This window comes from Anomaloglossus baeobatrachus (assembly GCF_048569485.1).
Source record: "Anomaloglossus baeobatrachus isolate aAnoBae1 chromosome 5 unlocalized genomic scaffold, aAnoBae1.hap1 SUPER_5_unloc_16, whole genome shotgun sequence".
NCBI lineage: Eukaryota > Metazoa > Chordata > Amphibia > Anura > Aromobatidae > Anomaloglossus > Anomaloglossus baeobatrachus.
Genome location: NW_027441791.1, coordinates 493,951 through 516,521, shown reverse-complemented (window position 1 = coordinate 516,521; position 22,571 = coordinate 493,951). Strand labels below are relative to the sequence as shown.

The following is a 22,571-nucleotide window of genomic DNA, read 5'->3' as shown; positions in this document are numbered from 1 at the left end:
TCCCCTGACCATCCCGGACATGTTCCTGGATGATCTCATTCTCTGTCCTCTCTAGGCGCCTCCTTACGGGATTAGCCTGAATCTTCCCTTTATGGTAATCCTCCTCATCAGATGATGAAGATGAATCCCACACATCCCCATCCCAAGTATCGGGATCCCAGTTTATAGAAGCTGAGACGATACTTTTATGTACTTTGGTTTTATTTACCTTTCCTCTTCTTTTCTTGTACTTATTTTGAGCAATTTTTATGGTAGCTTTTTGTGCCACATTCTGATAATGTTCCAATTTATCCTTCAACAGTCTGGTATTACATTCCAGAACTGTTTTCAGGCAACCTAATTCTATCATCTTTTGTTCCATCTGGGAACTTTTCTTCTGCATCTTTAGATTACGCTCATGCATTACACTATATGGACTTGCCAAAATCCAGATGCGCCGTCCTAAAGACACTACATCACCTGCTTTCACAGGGACACTACCGAATACATTCACAACATCAGTAGCTTCACTACCCTTAAGCTTATCCTGCCATTGTTTGCGCCGTGCTAAAGACACTACATCACCTGCTTTCACAGGGACACTACCGAAAACATTCACAACATCAGTAGCTTCACTACCCTTAAGCTTATCCTGCCATTGTTTGCGCCGTGCTAAAGACACTACATCACCTGCTTTCACAGGGACACTACCGAATACATTCACAACATCAGTAGCTTCAAAACCCTTAAGCTTATCCTGCCATTGTTTGCGCCGTGCTAAAGACACTACATCACCTGCTTTCACAGGGACACTACCGAATACATTCACAACATCAGTAGCTTCACAACCCTTAAGCTTATCCTGCCATTGTTTGCGCCGTGCTAAAGACACTACATCACCTGCTTTCACAGGGACACTACCGAATACATTCACAACATCAGTAGCTTCACTACCCTTAAGCTTATCCTGCCATTGTTCGTGCCATGCTAAAGACTCTACATCACCTGTTTTCACAGGGTCACTACTGAGTACATTCACAACATCAGTAGCTTCACAACCCTTGAGCTTGTCCTGCCATTGTTCTACCAATCCACAAGACACTACATCACCTGTTTTCACAGGGGCACTACTGAGTACATTCACAACATCAGTAGCTTCACAACCCTTGAGCTTATTCTGCCATTGTTCTGCCAATCCACAATTGACCAATTCATGTGCTATAAAATTGTAAGGAGCCTCAGTCCAGCATGGGATCTCCACAACAACCTCCTTAACATTATCCTTATGTTTTCTGAACATTTTGACACTATGCAAAAAGATTGAAAAATATCTGGAAATTTGCCAAATATATGTTTTTAATTTCTAAATTACAAAAATTAGTTTAATTACTTCTTATAGAAGTAATCCTGCCGACTACGCCAATTTATGTCTTGCTAAATTCTACTAAAAAGGGGGCTGAAAGCCCGTACATACGAAGCGCTCACTGATATCCTAATCAGGCACGAATACTAATATTCTTTATAGCAAGATACTATTTATTTTAATAGCACATGAATAGTTAATGGTACATAGGCATTTAGAACTATAGTCATAGAATCTTATACAATAACAGAAATATGCATCAACATTACCGTTTGTTGTAGCAATCCTTTCACATCAGAGGGAACTCGATTTAATGATAAAGGAAACAACATGGCATCATCTTGCATCACAGGAGCAGTGCGTACACTTCAATGTCCTGGAAGGTTTCCCCTAACATTAAGCGAGTCCGGTGTATTTTTATAGGAAAACTTTGTAGGTTGTGTTTAAATGGTCACCAGCATGTGACAGCTGAGTCATGTTCATGTAACTTGACCACAAACTGCTGTGGGCACCAGCAGCTTCCTGCACATTTACTTGTACATCCTGCCAGTTGACAACTGACCGACCACAGTTGACCATAGTGTTAGTGAAATATTGCAATGAGCCGTAAGTTTCATATGCAAGCTTCCTTAAACCTGTCTTTAAGCCAACCACAAGTTTCCGGTAAGTGGAACTGTAAATGTGACTTCCTCATTATCTTGAAACTGCTTCAAAACCTGTTTGACATGTATTCTTTGGTCATCATAGTGAAATTGGTTATTCAGAGGACATCTCTTTGATACTGAATTATTGATAGGTCAAATAATATCTGGGATCACTCCTATCTTTTGATTATGATCCCTATCTAATCAAATTCATACTTCAGTCATATCACATTGGTATCACAAACCTGTAAAAAGAAAAACAGAAAAAAATTCCTAAGAAGAAACCAACTTCAGCCCCGAATAAGAAACTGGACCAATAAGAAACCAACTTCAGCATCGAGTTTTTATTTCTGATGTTGAGCGATACTGGTAGGAAAATAAGGGAAATGTCTGTTATTACTACATATATACCCTGCCCCCCTCTCGCAGTGACTGACAGCCGCTCAGCATTAGAACCTGCTGTCAGTCAGTGCTGAGAGCGCGTATACAACCACTGATCACTGCATACTGAGCAATGACTAAAACCTCATCGGGGCCATCCCTATGACTGAAAGCCGGACACTGTCATATTATATGTTTATGATCACATGTAAATATTTCTTAGCTATTTTGTAACACTTATTATTTTGTATATATGGCTGATTTTTACCTGGTCGGGGCTAATAACAGAGAAATAGATTCACAATGGTATTTTCCTGTATTTCACATATTCCAAGGTCAGTTCCGTATTTAAGTATTTTTAATTTACTTCTTAGCAGTGACCACATGACCTCTGTCTATGGGGGAGGAAGCACAGTCAGCTCTTTCCACCTTGAAAATAAGACCTACCCGGAAAATAAGCCCTAGTAGGATTTTTGGGGCTTTTTTTGACTATACTGTAATTAAAATATAAGCCCTACTCTAAAAATAAGCCTTAGTTGCGTTTCCATAGGGAAGTGTCCAAGCATCTAAAAAAGTTAAAGAATACAGCAGGACTCTTCATCAAAGAAAGCAGACACCCCAAAAGAAAGCAGACCAACCGCCTCAAAACAAAAATCAAACTTACCAGACCCCAAACAATTACAGTTGGCAAGTACCGATGGTGGATGGGCTCTCACACAGAGATCTGTGTTGCTGTCAGATTCCTCGCCATTCCCGCTGCATTGCACTGCAGAGCTGTATATACAGTGACAGAGAAGGCAGAGGGAGTAATAAACCGTCGGTGCCTTATGTAGAGATGGACGGATTTCATCTCCGTTGCTACATGCTTCTGTATAGATGCGCTGCTATGTAATGACATTGTAGAACATCACTGCAGAGTAGGAGTCAAATGGCCTAATGTTTAACCCCTTCACCCCCGACCGATTTTTCGGTAGATGTTTTTGTTTTTTTCGCTCCAATTCTTCTGAGAGCTGTAACTTTTTTATTTTTCAGTCAATTTTGCTATGTGGTGCTTGTTTTTTGCGGAACAAGTTGTACTTTTAAATGAAACCATGAGTTTTACCATAGTGTCCTGGGAAACGGCAAAAAAATTCCAAATGCAGAATAATTCCAAAAAAGTGTGATTGCACGATTGTTTTTGAGATAGTTTATTCTCTGTATTGACTATATAGTAAAACTGATGTGTTGTTGTGATGCCTGAGGTCGGTACAAGTTCGTAGACATCAAACATGAATAGGTGTTCAGAAGTTCGTCCAAAAAAAGTGGCGCTCATTTTGTGCCATTTTCTGCAACTCGTAGTGTTCCCATGATCTATGGCTCAGTGACGACTTATTTTTTCTGTCTGAAGCTGAAATTTTTAATGGTGCCGTTTTTGCGCACATACTATAGTTTGATCGCCTGTTATTGCATTTTGCGCAAAGTTTGCGATGACCAAAAAACATAATTTTGACGTTTGCCATATTTTTGCTGCTATGTCGTTTATCAATCAAATTGATTGATTTTATATTTTAATAGATCAGGCATTTCTGAATGCAGCGATACCAAATGTGTGTTTATATTTAATTTATTTTTTTTAACCCTTTCATTGTCAGTGGGGTGAAAGGAGTGTGCTTTGAACTTTTAGGTTTTTGGGGTTTTTTTGTTTAATTTTTTTAAAACCTTTTTTTACTTTTTTATTTTACGATTTCCCTTAGGGGGCTATAAGGATCAGCAGTCTGATCACTCATTCATTTCTTTCAATCAGACCAGCACCGGTCAGATCAGGAAAAATACTCATCTCCTGTATCCTGCAGTACTTGGCTGCTTGTTACAGGACCTAAGTCATATGAGCTACAGGACTCCTCATATGACCCTGTACTACCATGGCAACCATCAGATCCACATGATCACGTTACCTGACTTCCGGTGGAGGCCTGTGAGTAAAGGTTTTATGGCGATTGCGATTATACTGAGCCTGTCACATTTTGACAGCGCCATTTAGGTGGTTAATAGGCACGGGCAGATCGCGGATCTGCTGGTACCTGCTAGGCACACATATTAGCTGTACAAATCAGCTGAGGTGTGCGCCTATCTCCGCCGGCTGCCGGCAGCAGCGTGAGGGAATAAACACTATGACAGCTGGGACATAATTTTACTGCCCGCGGTCTTGAAGGGGTTAAAGTCTACAAGCTCCAAAACCAGTTTAGAATATCTAAACTTTGTTATTTACATACTTTTTCTAGTTTAGGACTGAAATATAATGTGAGCATATTTTAGAATTGAGTTAATTTTCACTATTTTGCTGCATTCATACAAGAAATAGGTGGTAAATTGTGCCCGTCAGCGAGTGCACGGATCCGTACGCCATGTGTGGCCCCTTTTCTTCCATTATAAACAAGAAAACATTGAATCCTAATTCCATTGTCCTGTTCTTAACCGAAAAACTGGGAAATGTTTTATTTTTGCTCTTTCGTATTTTCCTACTTTTATTCCGGGAGAAATTACTCTTTTATTTTTCCATTCACATTGTCGTATGAAGGATTGTGTATTATTATAAAGATAATGTGCTACTTTTATCGGTCGGTTTTACTACTTACATAGCACATTTCATGTTGATTTTTTTTTCCTACTCAAATGATATCTCACCTCCATTATCTCCATTAATTTTACATATCAGCTCATCTCCTTCCCATTCAGGGCCTTATAATATCGGATCCTCTCAGTGATTTTATTCTGTTTAAGAGAATCTCCTATCCAGGATGGATAGAGACAGGGACAAGATGGCGGAGAGGATATTACACCTCACCCTAGAGATCCTCTTCCGGCTTACTGGAGAGGTGAGAGATTCTGATGACGTCACATTACATCATTCTTATCTATGGGAATAACAGATGGACAGAACTGGAGAGGTGAGGACTCTGGAAATGTCTGGAGTGAGATTTATTACTGTGTCTCTCCATAACCAGGATTACACAGTAGTGAAGAAGACCTCTAGTGAGCGCTGTCAGGCCCCTGTGTCTGAGGGATGGGGAAGACCCCTGAGCCCAATCACGGGGCCTCCACCTCACCCCCCGATACATGAGGACATCAATGACCAGAAGATCCTAGAACTCACCTACAAGATGATTGAGCTGCTGACTGGAGAGGTGACACTGCTGGGAATGCAGGGACATTATACAGTAACGCTATGAAGGGATCGGGGGTGACGGTATCATTGTATGTGTCAGGTTCCTATAAGGTGTCAGGACGTCACCATCTATTTCTCCATGGAGGAGTGGGAGTATTTAGATGGACACAAAGATCTGTACAAGGACGTCATGATGGAGGTTCCCCAGCCCCTCACATCACGAGGTAATAGACAGGACTAAATACACACGGCCTATAATTATCTGTATGTAAGGAATGAATTCAGTCCCTGTATGTGTCTCCTCCAGGTCTATCCAGTAAGAGGACAACACCAGAGAGATGTCCCCGTCCTCTTCTCCCACAGGACTGTAAACAAGAAGGTCCCGATGTTCCTCAGGATCATCAGGTAGATGGAGAGAAGGTGCCATGAAATCTCCCTATGATGTGTAGACGGCTGTGAAGGTCTTGTGCTCAGTCTTGTTTTATCCTCCAGTATTATATGTGTTATACTTGTGTAATGAGGGCGGTGGAGATGGCAGGATTAGGAGAGATAAGAGCTTTGATTCCTTTTAGTTCTTGTTCACACTACTGTATTTTCAGTGCTGTCCATAAAATAACACAACGTCTCGCCCTCAGACCATTGTTATTGGATGTGGCGGTGCAGATGGGGATTTTCTTTCTCACTGACAGAATCTGCGTGTGAGAATAATCCCAGCATCCTCTAGTGCCTTCCGTAAATCGGATGAGACTCGTCCATTCAGGTCTGTGTCAGCACAAACCATCAAGCCATCATCATGTAAATACCGGATTGTGTATGGATGACACATAAGAAAAGACTTGTCCTAGTTTTCTGGATGAAGCTGTGATGATTTTGTATCCGGCCGTGTGATCCCGGCATTAGAGGAAGTTACATCCCGGGAAGAGAGGATTTATCTAGAAAGTGTAAAATCTTTCCCTTCCCTGAATATTTCTGCCTCCGGTCACATCCCGTCTGCCGGTATAACGGGTTTAATGTGATAACAACACAAAGTAGCAAACATTTGTTAAGTATAAAGGAAATTATACATGAATTTCTAAATATGTTAAGAAATGTAACTGTAAAAATTGTGATGTGCATTAGTATTCAGCCCCCTGAGTGAATACTTTGCAGGACCTCCTTTCACTGCAGTTACTGCTGCCAGTCTCTTGGGGCATGCGTCTACCAGCTTTGCACATCTAGAGATGACATTATTGCCCCTTCTACTTTATAGAACAGCTCTATCTCAGGTAAATTGGATGAAGGCGTCTGTGAAGAAATTTTCAATTCTTATTCTTTTGCTTTTAAAAAAATTAATTCTTTTATAAAGACCAAATTTGTGGAGTTTATGACTTATTTTCCCCCTGAGCTCTGGATCGCTCCTGCTTTTCCACTGACCATAGGCCTCTTGGCAGCTTCTGTATAATTAGTGCTCTCCTTTGTCGGGATGTCAGTTTAGGTGGACGGCCATGTCTTTGTCGTTTTGCAGTTTTGCAGTTGTGCTATATGTGACAACTCAGCAACTGGAGATTTGTGTGAGTGGTGAACTGTTCTTAATTAGGCCAGATCTTTTGTTTCTTTGATTGCCAAATCAAGAGAAGTTAGCCATTGTTTCATGTCAGACTGATTGGAGCCCTTTTGCCTGTTAAATATGGATTGCCTCAGCCTCTTTGACTACGTCAATTAGAGGAATATTATGCAGAGGACTTTGCTCCTCTTTCCACATTCATTTTGCAGGACTTCAGCCTAAAATCCACATTTTTAGCTGGAAGATCAGAGATCTGCTTCACTGCTCAATGCTGAGCCCACAATTGTGCCTGGTTAACCCAGGTGAGGACAATTCAGTTGCCTGGCTACATATCTTGCTGTGCTCAGTCAGCTTTCTAAGCTTGCCGCTATCTCCTCTCAGTGGGTGCTCATTAAAAGCGAGGTGCTGCTGACTAGGATAGTTAGCCCAGGAAGTCGCGAAGTCACAAATATTCTAATCCCTTGACAGCCAGCGGATGGGAGAGACTCTGTCGTTTGTACCACCTTATGTTCTTTCTGGGAATGTACGATACGTGTTTGCCTGTTGGAGAACCAGTAACGTCCTACCAAGTTGTGGTTCCCTCACCCTGTGTTGTCTGAGAAGTGTTCTGCCCACAAAAAATGAGTGCGAACGTTCAGTGGGATGAGCCCTAGTCCGAGCAGTGTTTCTGAAGACTGCCAGGCCAGTGGTCGACTGTACCCACTGACCCTCATGTCTCCACACTGTACTCCTGCTATTTTTGGATGATAAATTGAAAAGTGCTTAGTGATATGTTCAGAGGTTTGGCTATTTTTTTTTTTATAACTGAACCCTGCTTTACTTTTCTCTACATCTTTATCTCTGACCTGTCTGGTGGGTTCCTTGGTTTTATTTCAAATCTGTTTTATTAATGAAACTGTTGTCAACATACAAACATATCATTTGTGCAATTACAATACATAAACATCATTTTCTCAATGCCGGTATAACATCCAGAAATTGTTACATTACTAAATTTCTTGGAATTCTTCAAATTATCTTTGTGCTATTACCATACAACCACTTATAAATTATAGGTCAGAATTCCCACTTCTTTTGACTTCCCGTATCCTAATATACTCATTCTCCTTGTATGTCTGTTGTCTTATGAATTATTGATAAATCTTTTCATATAAAAAATGAAACTAGAAAAATGCAGATTAATGTTCAGAAAAGAAAGAAGAGGAAAGATACAAGCATAAAGAAGAGGAAATTAGAGAGAAGGGGGGAGAGGGGGGAAAGCAAGAAAAGAAAAGAAAAAAGGGGGGGGGAGAAATGAGACTCCCCACCGTTTCTCAGTTCAAAAAGCTCGCCAAACTCTCCACAAACTCTGGGGACTCCATGAACATAATCCATGGTCTCCAAACTGTAGTACATTTTTCTGTGTTCCCATTTAGTTCTGCTGTCAGCTCCTCCATTCTCTGGAGGTTTGTCATCTCCTCCAACCAATCCAGCACCGTAGGGCATCTAGTCTGTTTCCAAAATCGTGGGATAATCATACGGGCAGCTGCCAGGCAAAATCTCAACATGTCCCTTTTTTGTGTTTTAATAGCTCCTGGGAGCATAGAAAGAAGAGCAACCTGGGGGATTTTTCTATTTCACCTCCGCTCATCTTTTTGTACAGGTAGAACACTGAGTCCCAAAAGGGTTGCAGCTTAGTACAGCTCCACCATATGTGTAGCATTGTACCTGTGTCTGTGCCACACCTCCAGCACACATCAGACACAGAGGGAAATATAGCATGTAATTTAGTCGGGTAATGGTACCACCTTGTGAGAATTTTATAACTTTTCTCTTGAGAGGCGCACGCCAAGGAAAGCTTGTGGGTCCACAGGTACGCTCTGCTCCAATCGTCCTCTGGAATATCCTCTCCCAGTTCCTATCCCCACCTACAGACAAAGTGAGGTTTATCCACCCTATTTCTCTGGTTCAGCATTTTATAAATGAGTAAGATGCCATGTCCAGGTGATGACCCCTGTAAAAATATTTTCTCAAAAGGAGTAGGGGGTGTCCTCATCCTTCTCTCCCTGTCCTGGTACGAGAGGAAAGATTTCATCTGCATATATTCCATCCAGGAAATCTCTCTCCCTGTGGCCTGCATGGAAGTATAAGTTGGTAGGGTGTGTCCCTGGAGCACGTGACAAAAACGAGTATCATCCGCCCGAGTAAATCCCCCGAATCTATGGGAGTGGAGTCCTGGGGGGAACTTCTTATTACCGAATACGGGGGTAAGTGGGCCCTGCTTTTGAGAGAGAGATCCCTTTTTTATCTCTCCATCCCACATCCCCATCGCTGTCCGTGTGAACTCCATTCCTTTCGCTATCTGGATCCTACTTTCTTTCTCTAACCATGGAAGTAAATGTAAGGGAGTTCCCAGCACATCCTGTTCAATCACCACCCATTGTTTCGAATTACCATGAAAATGCCAGTCCAGTAATCTCTTTAGGATAGCTGCCTTGTAATATAACTGAAAATTTGGGAGCCCCGTTCCCCCGTCACTTTTGTGTCTGGTCAGAGTTTTAATTCCTGTTCGGGGTCTCCTGTTCCCCCAGACAAACCCAGACAAGGCTGTCCGGATCTTGGAGAAGTAACTTAGCGGTAGCTGTATGGCTATTGTCTGAAACAGGAACAGGAACCTCGGTAACACATCCATTTTTATCGCGTTTATACGCCCAAACCACGTCAATCTCTTTTTGTCATATTTCTTTAAGTCCCTGATTGTCCTTTCTAATAAGGGGAAAAAATTGTGATGTACAATTTTTGCTGGATCCCTAGGTACCATAACTCCCAGATATTTTAAAACTGACGGTTGCCACTTAAAAGGGACGTTTTGTGATACTCTCGCAAGGTCTTCTGCCGATAAAGTCAAGTTCATGGCCTTTGATTTGGAAACATTTAGGCCTTGTGCGCACTGGGAAATGGAATTTTCTTGAGAAAATTCCGCATGCTTTCAAAGATTACCGCACCCGCGGTAAAAAACCGTGGGAAACCGCACCCGAAAACCGCATGCGGTTTGCCGCGGTTTGCTGCGGTTTTACCGCGGTATTATTCGCGGTATTGCCACGGTTTTGCCGCGTGCGGGTTGGGATGTGCTTTATTGCATTCAATGCAATAAAGCACATTGAAAAAAAAAAGTCATTTAATTCTGAGATAGTAGATAGACAGAAGAATAGATAGAGGGATAGATAGATAGACAGACAGAGGGATAGATAGAGGACAGATCGCTGCATTTCCCACGGTCGGCAGTGAGTTCACATTACCGGCCGTGGGAAATGACCGGTAATTACCTCTGCTGTCTGCTGCTTTCATTCAGCGCTGTGTCTGTGACAGTCGCGGCTGGATGTAAGCAGCGCAGGACCTGTGGATTACGCCGGAGCGGTGGATTACGCCGGAGCTTTGGTGCGGGAGGGGTTAATAAAATGGTGAACGAGGCTTGTTTGTTTTATTTAAAATAAAGGATTTTTCGGTGTCTGTGTTTTATTCACTTTACTTATGGGTTGATCATGTCAGCTGTCACATAGACGCTGCCATGATCAAGCCTGGAGTTAATGGGGGTGGTCCCCCACCACCATTATCCCCTTGTATTACCTTGCTGCCACTGCTACACGGCGGCAAGAAGACCCGGGGACACGCCGGTATTGCCGCATAATGCATGCAACAGTGCCGGGGCAGCTGCGGCTGATATTCTCGGCTGCGGGAGGGGGAGTGAGGCGGGGGACATTACCCCTGCCCCTCTCCCTCACCAGCCTGAGAATACCGGGCCGCCGCTGTGTGCTTACCTCGGCTGGAAGGTAAATATACAGCGGAGCCCACGTTCTTTTTTTTCTATATTTCCGTTTTCTTTCTATGTGTGTTCTATGTGTCTGTGTCTATGTGTTCTGTGTCTGTGATGTCTGTGTGAGTGTGATCTGTGTGTGTTTACTCTGCACGGCTTCCTCTTCCTGTAATGACATCACTTCCCTGCAAAACCGCAGACAAACGATGCACATTACCGGAGGTAAACCGCGAAATGCCGCAGGGAATAACGCAGGAAAACGCAGTGAACCGCACAGAATTTGCTGCCCGCGTTATTCCCTGCGGGATTTCATGATTAACATTGGAGTCAATGGAGTGAAATCCCGCAGCGATGTGCGGAAAAGAAGTGACATGCACTTGTTTTTGCTGCGGGATTCCCGCAGCAAAACATGCAGCTGTCAAATTCCGCCCAGTGCGCACAGGATTTTTTTTCTCCATAGGATTTGCTGGTGATTCACTGCAGAGATGTTATGAACATTTTCTGCAGCGAAACATGCAGCAAATCCGCGGAAAATCCGCGGCAAAATCCGGTAAGTGCGCACATAGCCTTACTTTGAAGTTGCTTAAGTTGCCAAACTCTTCGAACTCCTTGAGCAAGGACGGGAAGGATATGTGTGGTTGGGAAATGAACATGAGAAGGTCATCCGCGAATAGAGCCAGCTTACGGTTCTCCCCCCCGCCTCTATCCCGTGGATGCTGTTTCTCAGAGCGACCGCAAGGTGCTCCATGACTATGACGTATAAGAGGGGCGACAGTGGACATCCCTGTCTCGTTCCATTGTGGACCAGAAAGGAGGATGATGATAGAAACCCATTTGTCCTGACTTTTGCTGAGGGTTTCGTATACAGGGACGCAATTCTACCCAAAAATTTCTGACCCAAACCCACCTGTCTCAAGGCTGCCATCATAAAGCTCCAACTGACCCGGTCGAAGGCCTTCTCCGCGTCCACTGAAAGTAAACACATGTGGAGAGACTGAGCCCTCGACCGAGCCATCAGGAGGAGCAATTTGTTGGTGTTGTCCCGTGCCTCCCGGCCTTTTACAAATCCCACCTGGTCCGTATGTATTATCCCAGGCAGGGACAGGGCAAGTCTGTTGGCAAGTGCTTTAGAGAAAAATTTCAAATCTAAATTAATCAGTGAGATGGGTCTGTAATTTGTAACCAGCAAGTGGTCCTTTCCCGGTTTGGAGATAACACATATGTGTGCTTCAAGAGACTGCGCTACCCACTGGGAGTTTTCAGATATGGAGTTAAATACTTTGGTCATGAACGGGGATAACTGAGTCTGAAAAATTTTATAGAACTTGGGGGTAAACCCGTCCGGACCTGGGCTTTTGCCTGAGGGAGAATCCCTGATAATAGATGCCACTTCTGTCTCTGTAAAGTCTGCTTCTAGGTTTTCAACCTCAGTATTGGGTATAGTCGACAGGGCTGTTTTAAGTATGTAATCATTTATTTTAGTCTCCAAAGCTTCTTGTGGCATATCCCCAAATTTGCCCCTAATGTTGTAAAGGTCACTATAATATTTTTGAAACTGCTCCGCTATGTGGATTGGATTCTGAGTCAAAAGGCCGTCCGATTTTTTTTGATCGTAGGGATGTGACTGGGGTCCCCCCTCGAATGTAATAACCTAGCTAGTGGTCTGCCACATTTGTCCGCATATTCATACATAAATCTTTTTAGTCTATTCCTGTGGCGCTCGTATTGTCGGTCCAGAATGGATTTAAGTTCCTCTCTGTTTTTAACTAGCTCTGTCAGTGTCACCGGGGATAATGTCTGCTTATGGATCTTCTCTAGGTCTGAAATATTCTGAAGTAGAGACAGAATAGTTTGGGCTCTCTCCCTCTTAATCCTAGCCCCATGTTTGATCAGAATCCCTCTCAACACACACTTTAGTGTCTCCCATTGAACAGGTAGGGTAGTAGTGTCTCCTGAGTGTATCTCCAAGAATTCATCTATTGTGTTCTGCAGGTCTTTCAAGCATCCCTGGTCCCTCAGCAGACTATCATTCAACCGCCAAGACCACGGCCTCCCAGGCCCATCCGGCATAGTGAGGCTCAAAAATATGGGGGCATGATCTGACCAAGAGATACTGCCTATAGAGGCCTGTATCTGCCATGTCAGGGCCTTCTGACTTACAAGGAATAGGTCTATGCGGCTGTACGAAGAGTGAGCCGGGGAAAAATGTGTAGTCACGGTCTACTGGGTGTAGTGTTCTCCATGCATCCACTAATCTGAGTTCCTGTATACAACGTTTAACCTTCGTTAGTTTCCTTATTGAGAGAAAGTTATGTCCCGACGTTGTGTCTACCTTAGGGTCCAAAGTGAAGTTTAAATCACCGCCCACGATCACGGTCCCTTCTGCGAATTCATCCAGTGATGACAGGAGAGAGGAGCAGGTCGTCGCCGGATCTCTATTCGGTAGATACCAATTGACAATGGTAAAGATGGATGAGTTAACATTAATTTTCAGGAATATAAATCTTCCCTCCGTGTCCACCCGTGTATCTAGAACTGTGTGCACTAGGGACTTATGAATGCCTATGGACACTCCCTTGGATTTTGACTCTGGGTTGGAACTCTGGACCCAGTTAGTATAATATCTGTCTCTAAAGATGGGGAGGTGGCCCGTTTTAAAATGTGTTTCTTGGATCAATTGTATATGGACTCGTTTTTTGTGCATATCAAAAAATATCTGGGAGCGTTTTTGCGGGACATTAAGTCCCCTCACATTTAGTGAACCCCAATTAATCTGCGTCATTCCAATGCGGAGGAACGGTGGGGACGCTAGGGATAGGTTCGGGGATTAGGGAGAGAGAGAGATGTGCAGGCAAGTAGGATAGGAAGAGCAGGGAAAGAGAAGGGGAAATAAAAGAGAAGAGGTAAGAAGGTCGAGAATACAAAAGAAACTACCAACAAAGCAGTAGAAACCAAAGGCAAGGAGGTCAGAGTGCCTCCCGCCTGCAAGGTCACAACAAGACCCTAACGTCGGGTCTAAAAAGACTAAAAGTAACTGTATAGGTATAAGAGAATACCAAACTGTCTAACCTAGGGATGGTGAGACTACGCCACTCCTTTACGGCGTGTTATCCCAATCAGTGAGGGAACTTTCTACAAAGGAGCCCCCTGCCCCGGACTAACAATAAGCAATTATTCAACTTAGTTTGTCAGCCAGAGCCCTATATAATGTGAGGACACAAGGTCTAGAGAGAATATTGTGCTATACACCATCAGGGGGTGCCCCCCCGCCCCCTCTTCCAGGAAGGCGGGAGGGAACCCCCCCCGTCATAATCAGAAAGACTTAATCCCCCTGGCAAAAAAATTATAGCAAAACTGGGAGGTACATTCTATTGAGAAACAACCCAATGAATTTTTGTTTATAAACCAATAACTCCTTAAACATCAGACTGGTCTTCCTCTTCGAGGGCCACGCATCCGATCACCATCTGGGGCAGCACCCCATACCCCCATTGGAAACACCGGCCATTCCTCTATAGGCACCAACGGAATGTCCAGGGCTGCAGCAAACGATGGCATATCAGTCAGGTTCCTAAGAACATGCATTCTTCCCGCGTGTCGGACCTGCAGGCGGAAAGGAAATCCCCAGCTGTATTGAAACTCATACGAACGGAGCATGTCCAGGAGAGGTTTCAGTGCTCTCCTTCTTTGTAAAGTGAAACGGGATAAGTCCTGCAGAATCTGGACTTGGCTCCCCTCGTATGCTGGTGAAACTCCACTGCGCAACTTAAACAGGATGGCCTCTTTAAGGACATAACGGTGGACCCTGCAAATCACATCACGAGGTCTGTCATTCTGTGTAGGTCTAGGGCCAAGCACTCTATGCACTCTGTCTAGCTCCAGGGGTTGGCTTGATGGTTCACCCAGGATCTCATTAAACATCACTTGGAGGGCTCTCTGGAGATCCTTAGGTTCAACAGACTCTGGTAAACCCCGGACCCTTAAATTGTTTCTCCGGCCCCTGTTTTCAGCATCGTCCATTGCTTCCACCATATATTGTATTTGGCGGGAGTGTTGATCCAAAATGGCCCCTTGTGCCTGAGTGGTGTCTTCTATATTCTGTATTTTAGCTGCCTGTATTTGGTTCTGAGTGTCCACTCTTTCCACCTCCCCCCTCAGGGCCGACAGCTCTGTGCGGTATGCCTGTTCCAGCCTTGCTATATATGTCTCCATATCTTCTCTGGTGGGCATAGAAGAGATGTGTGCCCGGATTTCATTAAGTTCTGTCAGCACTCCTGGTTCATGTGATCTTATTGTACTTGTGGCAGGCTCTAACTCTGCTTGCATTTCCATATCATACACACTTTGACTCAGGCTGTGTCTCACTGAAGATAGGAGATTTCCACTAGCAGGGCCCTGTTCCCCATTTGCAGCATTAACAGCCTCTGCTTGAGATTTATTATTGCCCTCCTTCTGTGACAGGGGTAAGGGCACCTCTCCCCCCTCCTGAGGCCTCCCCACTGCAGGTCTGCAATCAGCAATGGTGGGGGTTGTACCCATGCTCCCTGCTCCAGGGATCCCCTGTACCTGAGGCCTTGTATACTGGCTGTCTGGGGTTATCAGCTGCCTCTCCTCCGCTGCCCGGGTGCTTTCCTCCCTCTGTCTCTGCTGTTGCTGGGGCTTCCCCTGCCTCTCCATCTTGGGAGATGTCTGCAGTGCTGTCCTCTGCTTCGGCCCGGTAAGGAAGCCTCTAATTCCCTTCTCCTCTGTCCATGACGCTCCTCTGCTGGGCCCCTGGGTGCTCTCCCTTCTCCTCCGCTGCATATCCTTTTCTTCCAGGCTCTTGGGCTGGTTTAATTGTCAGTAATGTAGTCCGGTGGCAGGAGCTGAGACAAACACGTCCTCACTCCTCCATAGCCAGGACACGCCCCCGGTTCCTTGGTTTTAAAGCTGCTGTTTGATCCCTAATGTTCTCAAACAAAACGTATGAAACCTTCACAAAACAGCTGTAGTTATACTGAGAAAAAATGATACAGGTGACTCAATTTACTAATTATGTGACTTCTGAAGGCAGTTGGTCACTCAGGGGCATCATACTACAAGGGGCTTAATACAAATCCACATCACAATATTCAGATTTATAGGTTTAAATATTTAAAAAACCATCTATCATTTCCTTTACACTTCACAAATACTTGTTACTTAATACTGGTATATCACATAAAATCACAAAATGCATTTACATTTGTGGGTATGACGCTAAAATAATTGGAAACGTTTCGGGGGTGCGAATACCTTTACAAGGGGCAAAATTCCTTCATGACTAAAAATATTAGACTAGTTCCCTGGATCAATGTCCCATCACAAAATCTACTACTGATAACCTGCCATAATATACATTTTACGGAAGGCATCCAAGCCCGCCTTGAATTTTTGTAGTCTATCAACATTTATCACATCATGTGTCAGAGAGGTCCATATTCTCACTGCTCTTACAGTAAAGAATCCCCATCTGTGATTATGACTGAACCTCCTTGTCATCATTGCAGGCCTCAGTTGTAAAAAGCTCATTAGAAATATCTCAGTAATGCCCCTGATATACTTGTACATTGTAATAAAATCGCCCCATAGCCTTTGTGTTTCCAAATGAATAATCCCAAGCTTGCTAACCTGTCCTCCTATTGCAGATCTTCCATTCCTTTAATGGTCGCTCTTCTCTGCACCCGCTCTAGTTCAATTATGTCCTCCTCATTCACTGGAGCCCGAAATTGTGCAGAATATTGTAAGTGTGGCCGCACTAGTGACTTGTATAGAGGCAAACCTGTTCTTGTCCGGAGCATCTGTGCCTCGTTCACTGCATCCTATTATGTTATCTGCCTCGGCAGCAGCTTCCTGGCACTGGTTGGTTTTCTTGTCCTCCCGCACACCCACGTCTTTTTCAGGGTCATTATTATGCAGTATTTTTGCAAATATTTTTTAAAAAATTGCAGTTTAAAAATCAGCCAAAAAAGTCTGCAAAGCTAAAAACCTGCAAACATACAAAAAAAACAAACAAAAAAACAAAACAAGCAAACCGATGAATATTATAAAATAGTTTTGTTCCATACATGTCAAGTAAAAGCCGCTTCTTAATATTATTGGATCAAGAATCTTCATTTCGGTTCCTGCAGCCCCAAAACCATGAATTGTCTTCTCCTTCATGCCATATAAAGTCTCCAGTAATTATATTACTGTACAGGATTCTTTATGATGTTACATCGTCCTCTTCTCCACATTCAGGTCCCTACAATATCGGATCCTCTCAGTGGAGATCTTCTATATAAGAAAATTCTCCTAATTGACCTATCAAGGATGGATAAGGACAGGGACAAGATCGCGGAGAGGATAGTACACCTCACCCTAGAGATCCTCTTCCGGCTTACTGGAGAGGTGAGAGATTCTTATGACGTCACATTACATCATTCTTATCTATGGGAATAACAGATGGACAGAACTGGAGAGGTGAGGACTCTGGAAATGTCTGGAGTGAGATTTATTACTGTGTCTCTCCATAACCAGGATTACACAGTAGTGAAGAAGACCTCTAGTGAGCGCTGTCAGGCCCCGGTGTCTGAGGGATGGGAAAGACCCCTGAGCCCAATCACGGGGCCTCCACCTCCCCCCCCGATACATGAGGACATCAATGACCAGAAGATCCTAGAACTCACCTACAAGATGATTGAGCTGCTGACTGGAGAGGTGACACTGCTGGGAATGCTGGGACATTATACAGTAACGCTATGAAGGGATCGGGGGTGACGGTATCATTGTATGTGTCAGGTTCCTATAAGGTGTCAGGACGTCACCGTCTATTTCTCCATGGAGGAGTGGGAGTATTTAGAAGGACACAAAGATCTGTACACGGACGTCATGATGGAGGTTCCCCAGCCCCTCACATCACCAGGTAATAGACAGGACTAAATACACATGGCATATAATTATCTGTATGTAAGGAATGAATTCAGTCCCTGTATGTGTCTCCTCCAGTTCTATCCAGTAAGAGGACAACACCAGAGAGATGTCCCTATCCTCTTCTCCCACAGGACTGTAAACAAGAAGATCCCGATGTTCCTCAGGATGTGTTTCCTCCAGCTCTATCCTGTAAGAGATCTACTCATGTACTTTCTGCACTAATTTTGTGTTTACATTTTTAGATTTTCTGCTCTGGGTTTTTTCCTGCTGTATTTTCTTTGCTTCTGCTTCTTCTGCCGTTTGTTTCTAGTGCCTTCTCTATGTTGTTATGAAGGCAACTCAAAGACCTGCAGAGGATTCATGAATACCCTGTTTCCCCGAAAAGACGACCTACACCGAAAATAAGACCTAGCATGATTTTTATGGGATTTTTAGAGAATACTTGAAATATAAGCCCTACTCCAAAAATAAGCCCTAGTTACAGTCAGGGCCAGCGTTGGGAGGAGTCAGCCTGTGCAATTTCTTAGGAACCCCACTCTTTTAGGATCCCCATCAGTTGTATTCTGAGGTTGATTGTTTAAGGACCTTTGATGACTTCATTCATGTGACATGATGTAAGCAAAGGTATCTTAATTGCAGCATTAGGGGAAAGGGAGAGCAAACAGGACAATTTCACAGGGCCCCTATTCTCCTAGGGGCCCAGTGTTTATATGCTGAATATAGGACTGCTTAATGACTTTTTTGACATCACGTCATGTGACCAAAGGTCTCAACTGCAGGAGTCTAAGGGCGGCTTTGCACATTGCAACATCGCACGTGCGATGTCGGTGGGGTCAAATCGAAAGTGACGCACATCCGGCGTCACTTTCGACATCGTAGTGTGTAAATCCTAGATGATACGATTAACGAGCACAAAAGCGTCGTTATCGTGTCATCGGTGCAGGCTCCGACTTTTTCATAATTACTCTGCCGCGACAGGTACGATGTTGTTCCTCGTTCCTGCGGCAGCACACATCGCTGTGTGTTAAGCCACAGGAGCGAGGAACATCTCCTTACCTGCCGCCGCCGGCTATACGGAAGGAAGGAGGTGGGCGGGATGTTTACATCATGCTCATCTCCGCCCCTCCGCTTTGATTGGCCGCCTGCCGTGTGACGTCGCTGTGACGTTGTACGACCCGCCTCCTTAGGAAGGAGGCGGGTCGCCGGCCAGAGCGACGGTCGCAGGGCAGGTGAGTGCATGTGAAGCTGGCGTAGCGATAATTTTCGCTACGCCAGCATTCACAAGATATCGCTGCTGCGACGGGGGCGGGGACTATCGCGTGCGACATCGCAGCATCAGCTTGCGATGTCGCAACGTGCAAAGCCCGCCTAAGGCTGAAGAGGAGACAGGCTGGTTTTGTGTGTGTATGTGTGTGTTCATGCTGATGTGACGCCAAGATGTCATGAGTGGGGAACAGACCACAACCGGGGGGTCGCTCGAGGCACTCAGATCTGGGCGGTGGCTGTGGCTCGAGTGGCAGCCAGATCTGGGGTTTGCGCAGCCGTCCGTCGCCTACGAGTGAAAAGGGGTTACTTTCAGGGGATAGAGTCTTTGTCAGTGACGCTACCCATGGGTTGCAGTGAGGGATGGTGACACCGCCGCTGCCCTGTAGGTGGGCGCTCGGGGCTGATGGAGTGGGGCAGCAAGGTGGGATCCCCTCCACAGGTAGGGAAGGTGTAGTCCTGGGGCCCAGGGAACGGTGAGGGGTTGAAGGGAGCAGGGAACTCACAGTTCGGTTGTCGTGGTGCTGGATGAGCTGCTGATGATTTGGAGGGTCAGTAAACACACAGAGTCTGTATTGTAAACCAAGGCGGATGCCGGGAGCCTCTGGAGGGGTGCGCTGGATCCCGCATGCAGATATACAGCCAGGGGCCCTTTCTCCTGCACTTTCTGTGTGTCACTCTTGTAGCGGCCTGTGGACCAGATCCCCTCTCTCAGCAACGGCTGGCTACAACCCTGCCCCAGTCTACTTCAGGTTCCCCGCGACCGGATCTCCGTCGCCTGTGGCACTCACTGCCACCTAGTCAGCTTAGGTAGTCCAGTTCCCCGGTGGTCCGGGGCTCCAACCCCGACTACCACCCTCTCCAGGGAGCTCCAACTCCCTCCTGTCAGCTCTCCACTCCTCTCTCTTCCTCTCCCTGACACAGACTGCTCTGCTCCTCCACTTCACTGTCCTGTCTTGTTCCCTCCCATTGTCATGGGGTGTGGGGGGGGTTGGTGACTAGGGCCTGATTGGCTATTGTATACCTGTGTGGGGACTGTGTTGGTGCCAAAGAGGAGAATGGCCTGCATTTTGGTGGATTTGTGCAGGCTCTGTGACAACCTGGTTTTGCCAGGGCGTCACACTCCATCCCCCCCTTGGTAAAACACAGCCCGTCCTTGGGCTGTCCGGCACCGGTGTTTCTTTAGCCCGCTACACACGCTTCAATATATCTCACAATCTGTCGTTGGGGTCAAGTTGTAAGTGACGCACATCCGGCATCGTTTGTGAGGTATCTGCGTGTGACAGCTACGTGCGATCAGGATTGAACGCAAAACCGTTGATCGCAAACACATCGTATCATTCTCTAGAATTGAGCGTTTTGTTGCACGAACCTAGTGAATTGTAACGTGTGACATCCCTCATACGATTTTGCTGTCTGATGCTATGTGCGCAGGTGTGCGCTCTGCACCGCAGCTTAAAAAAGGTCCGCTTCAGAGCGCAGCTGAAAAGCTGCGTTCTGAAGCGCCTCACAATGTCTGTCAGTCACTAATCTCTGTCAGTCGGTCACTATCTCTGTCCCTCACTCTCTGTCCATGTCAGTCTATCCCCCTCTCTCATATACTCACCGATCCCCGGCGCTGCACGGCATTCACACTGCTGAGGCGGCTTTTACTGTTTTGAAAAAGCCGGCCGCCCATTAAACAATTTCGTATTCCCTGCTTTCCCCGCCCACCGGCGCCTATGATTGGTTACAGTGAGACACGCCCCCACGCTGAGTGACAGGTGTCACACTGCAGCCAATCACAGCAGCCGGTGGGCGTGTCTATACTGTGTAGTGAAATAAATAATTAAATAATTAAAAAAAACGGCGTGCGGTTCCCCCCAATTTTAAAACCAGCCAGATAAAGCCATACGGCTGAAGGCTGGTATTCTCAGGATGGGGAGCTCCACGTTATGGGGAGCCCCCCAGCCTAACAATATCAGTCAGCAGCCGCCCAGAATTGCCGCATACATTATATGCGACAGTTCTGGGACTGTACCCGGCTCTTCCCGATTTACCCTGATGCGTTGGCAAATCGGGGTAATAAGGAGTTATTGGCAGCCCATAGCTGCCAATAAGTCCTAGATTAATCATGTCAGGCGTCTATGAGACACCCTCCATGATTAATCTGTAAATTACAGTAAATAAACACACACACCCGAAAAAAATCCTTTATTAGAAATGAAAAACACACACACATTCCCTGGTTCACCACTTTAATCAGCCCCAAAAAGCCCTCCTTGTCCGGCGTAATCCAGGATGGTCCAGCGTTGCATCCAGCGCTGCTGCATGGAGGTGACCGGAGCTGCAGCACACACAGCCGCTCCGGTCACCTCCACGCAGGTAATGAAGACAGCCGCGCGATCAGCTGATCTGTCACTGAGGTTACCCGCTGTCACTGGATCCAGCGGTGGCCGCAGGTAACCTCAGTGACAGATCAGCTGATCGCGCGGCTGTCTTCATTACCTGCGTGGAGGTGACCGGAGCGGCTGTGTGTGCTGCAGCTCCGGTCACCTCCATGCAGCAGCGCTGGATGCGACGCTGGACCATCCTGGAGTACGCCGGACAAGGAGGGCTTTTTGGGGCTGATTAAAGTGGTGAACCAGGGAATGTGTGTGTGTTTTTTATTTCTAATAAAGGATTTTTCGGGTGTGTGTGTTTATTTACTGTAATCTACAGATTAATCATGGAGGGTGTCTCATAGACGCCTGACATGATTAATCTAGGACTTATTGGCAGCTATGGGCTGCCAATAACTCCTTATTACCCCGATTTGCCAACGCATCAGGGCAAATCGGGAAGAGCCGGGTACAGTCCCAGAACTGTCGCATATAATGTATGCGGCAATTCTGGGCGGCTGTTGGCTGATATTGTTAGGCTGGGGGGCTCCCCATAACGTGGAGCTCCCCATCCTGACAATACCAGCCTTCAGCCGTATGGCTTTATCTGGCTGGTTTTAAAATTGGGGGGAACCGCACGCCGTTTTTTTTAATTATTTAATTATTTATTTCACTACACAGTATAGACACGCCCACCGGCTGCTGTGATTGGGTGCAGTGTGACACCTGTCACTCAGCGTGGGGGCGTGTCTCACTGTAACCAATCATAGGCGCCGGTGGGCGGGGTAAGCAGGGAATACGAAATTGTTTAATGGGCGGTCGGCTTTTTCAAAACAGTAAAAGCCGCCGGAGTAGTGTGAACGCCGTGCAGCGCCGGGGATCGGGGATTGGTGAGTATGAGAGAGGGCTGCTAACTTCAGTAATTTAGGAGATTAGCGGTCACCGGTGAGTCTTCACTGGTGACCGCTAATCAGGACGCGACACAGACAGAGCCGCAGCATGACAATGAAGTCGGGTGAAGTTCACCCGAGTTCATTCTGACAGTGCGGCTCTGTCTGTGTCTGCTGTCATCTGCCGTTCAGCTCTGCTACATGGCTGTCTTTGTCTGCTGTTAGCGGCCATGTAGCAGAGCTGAATGGCAGATGACATAGTAAAAACACATCCCTACAC

The 22,571-nt window shown here is 45.6% G+C and overlaps 1 protein-coding gene and 1 pseudogene across 1 annotated transcript; both read left to right on the top strand.

Annotated features, from left to right (window-relative positions):
- LOC142258880 (uncharacterized) overlaps nt 1-22,571 on the top strand; it is an 81,948-nt pseudogene that overhangs the window by 36,931 nt on the left and 22,446 nt on the right.
- LOC142258887 (uncharacterized) lies at nt 5,108-17,702 on the top strand. Its single transcript, XM_075331451.1, has 5 exons — nt 5,108-5,531; nt 5,613-5,736; nt 5,820-5,917; nt 17,107-17,256; nt 17,386-17,702. Exons 1-5 carry the CDS (start codon nt 5,277-5,279, stop codon nt 17,608-17,610), a joined length of 852 nt encoding a protein of 283 aa, XP_075187566.1. The 5' UTR covers nt 5,108-5,276; the 3' UTR covers nt 17,611-17,702.

Bases quoted from the DNA above. Each gene is read 5' to 3' on its own strand.
- LOC142258887 (XM_075331451.1), top strand. From the start codon at position 5,277: ATGGACAGAACTGGAGAGGTGAGGACTCTGGAAATGTCTGGAGTGAGA. The intron at 5,918-17,106 runs GTAGATGGAGAG...CTCCACATTCAG, and splicing joins ATGTTCCTCAGGATCATCAG to GTCCCTACAATATCGGATCC. The intron at 17,257-17,385 runs GTGAGAGATTCT...CTCCATAACCAG, and splicing joins TCTTCCGGCTTACTGGAGAG to GATTACACAGTAGTGAAGAA.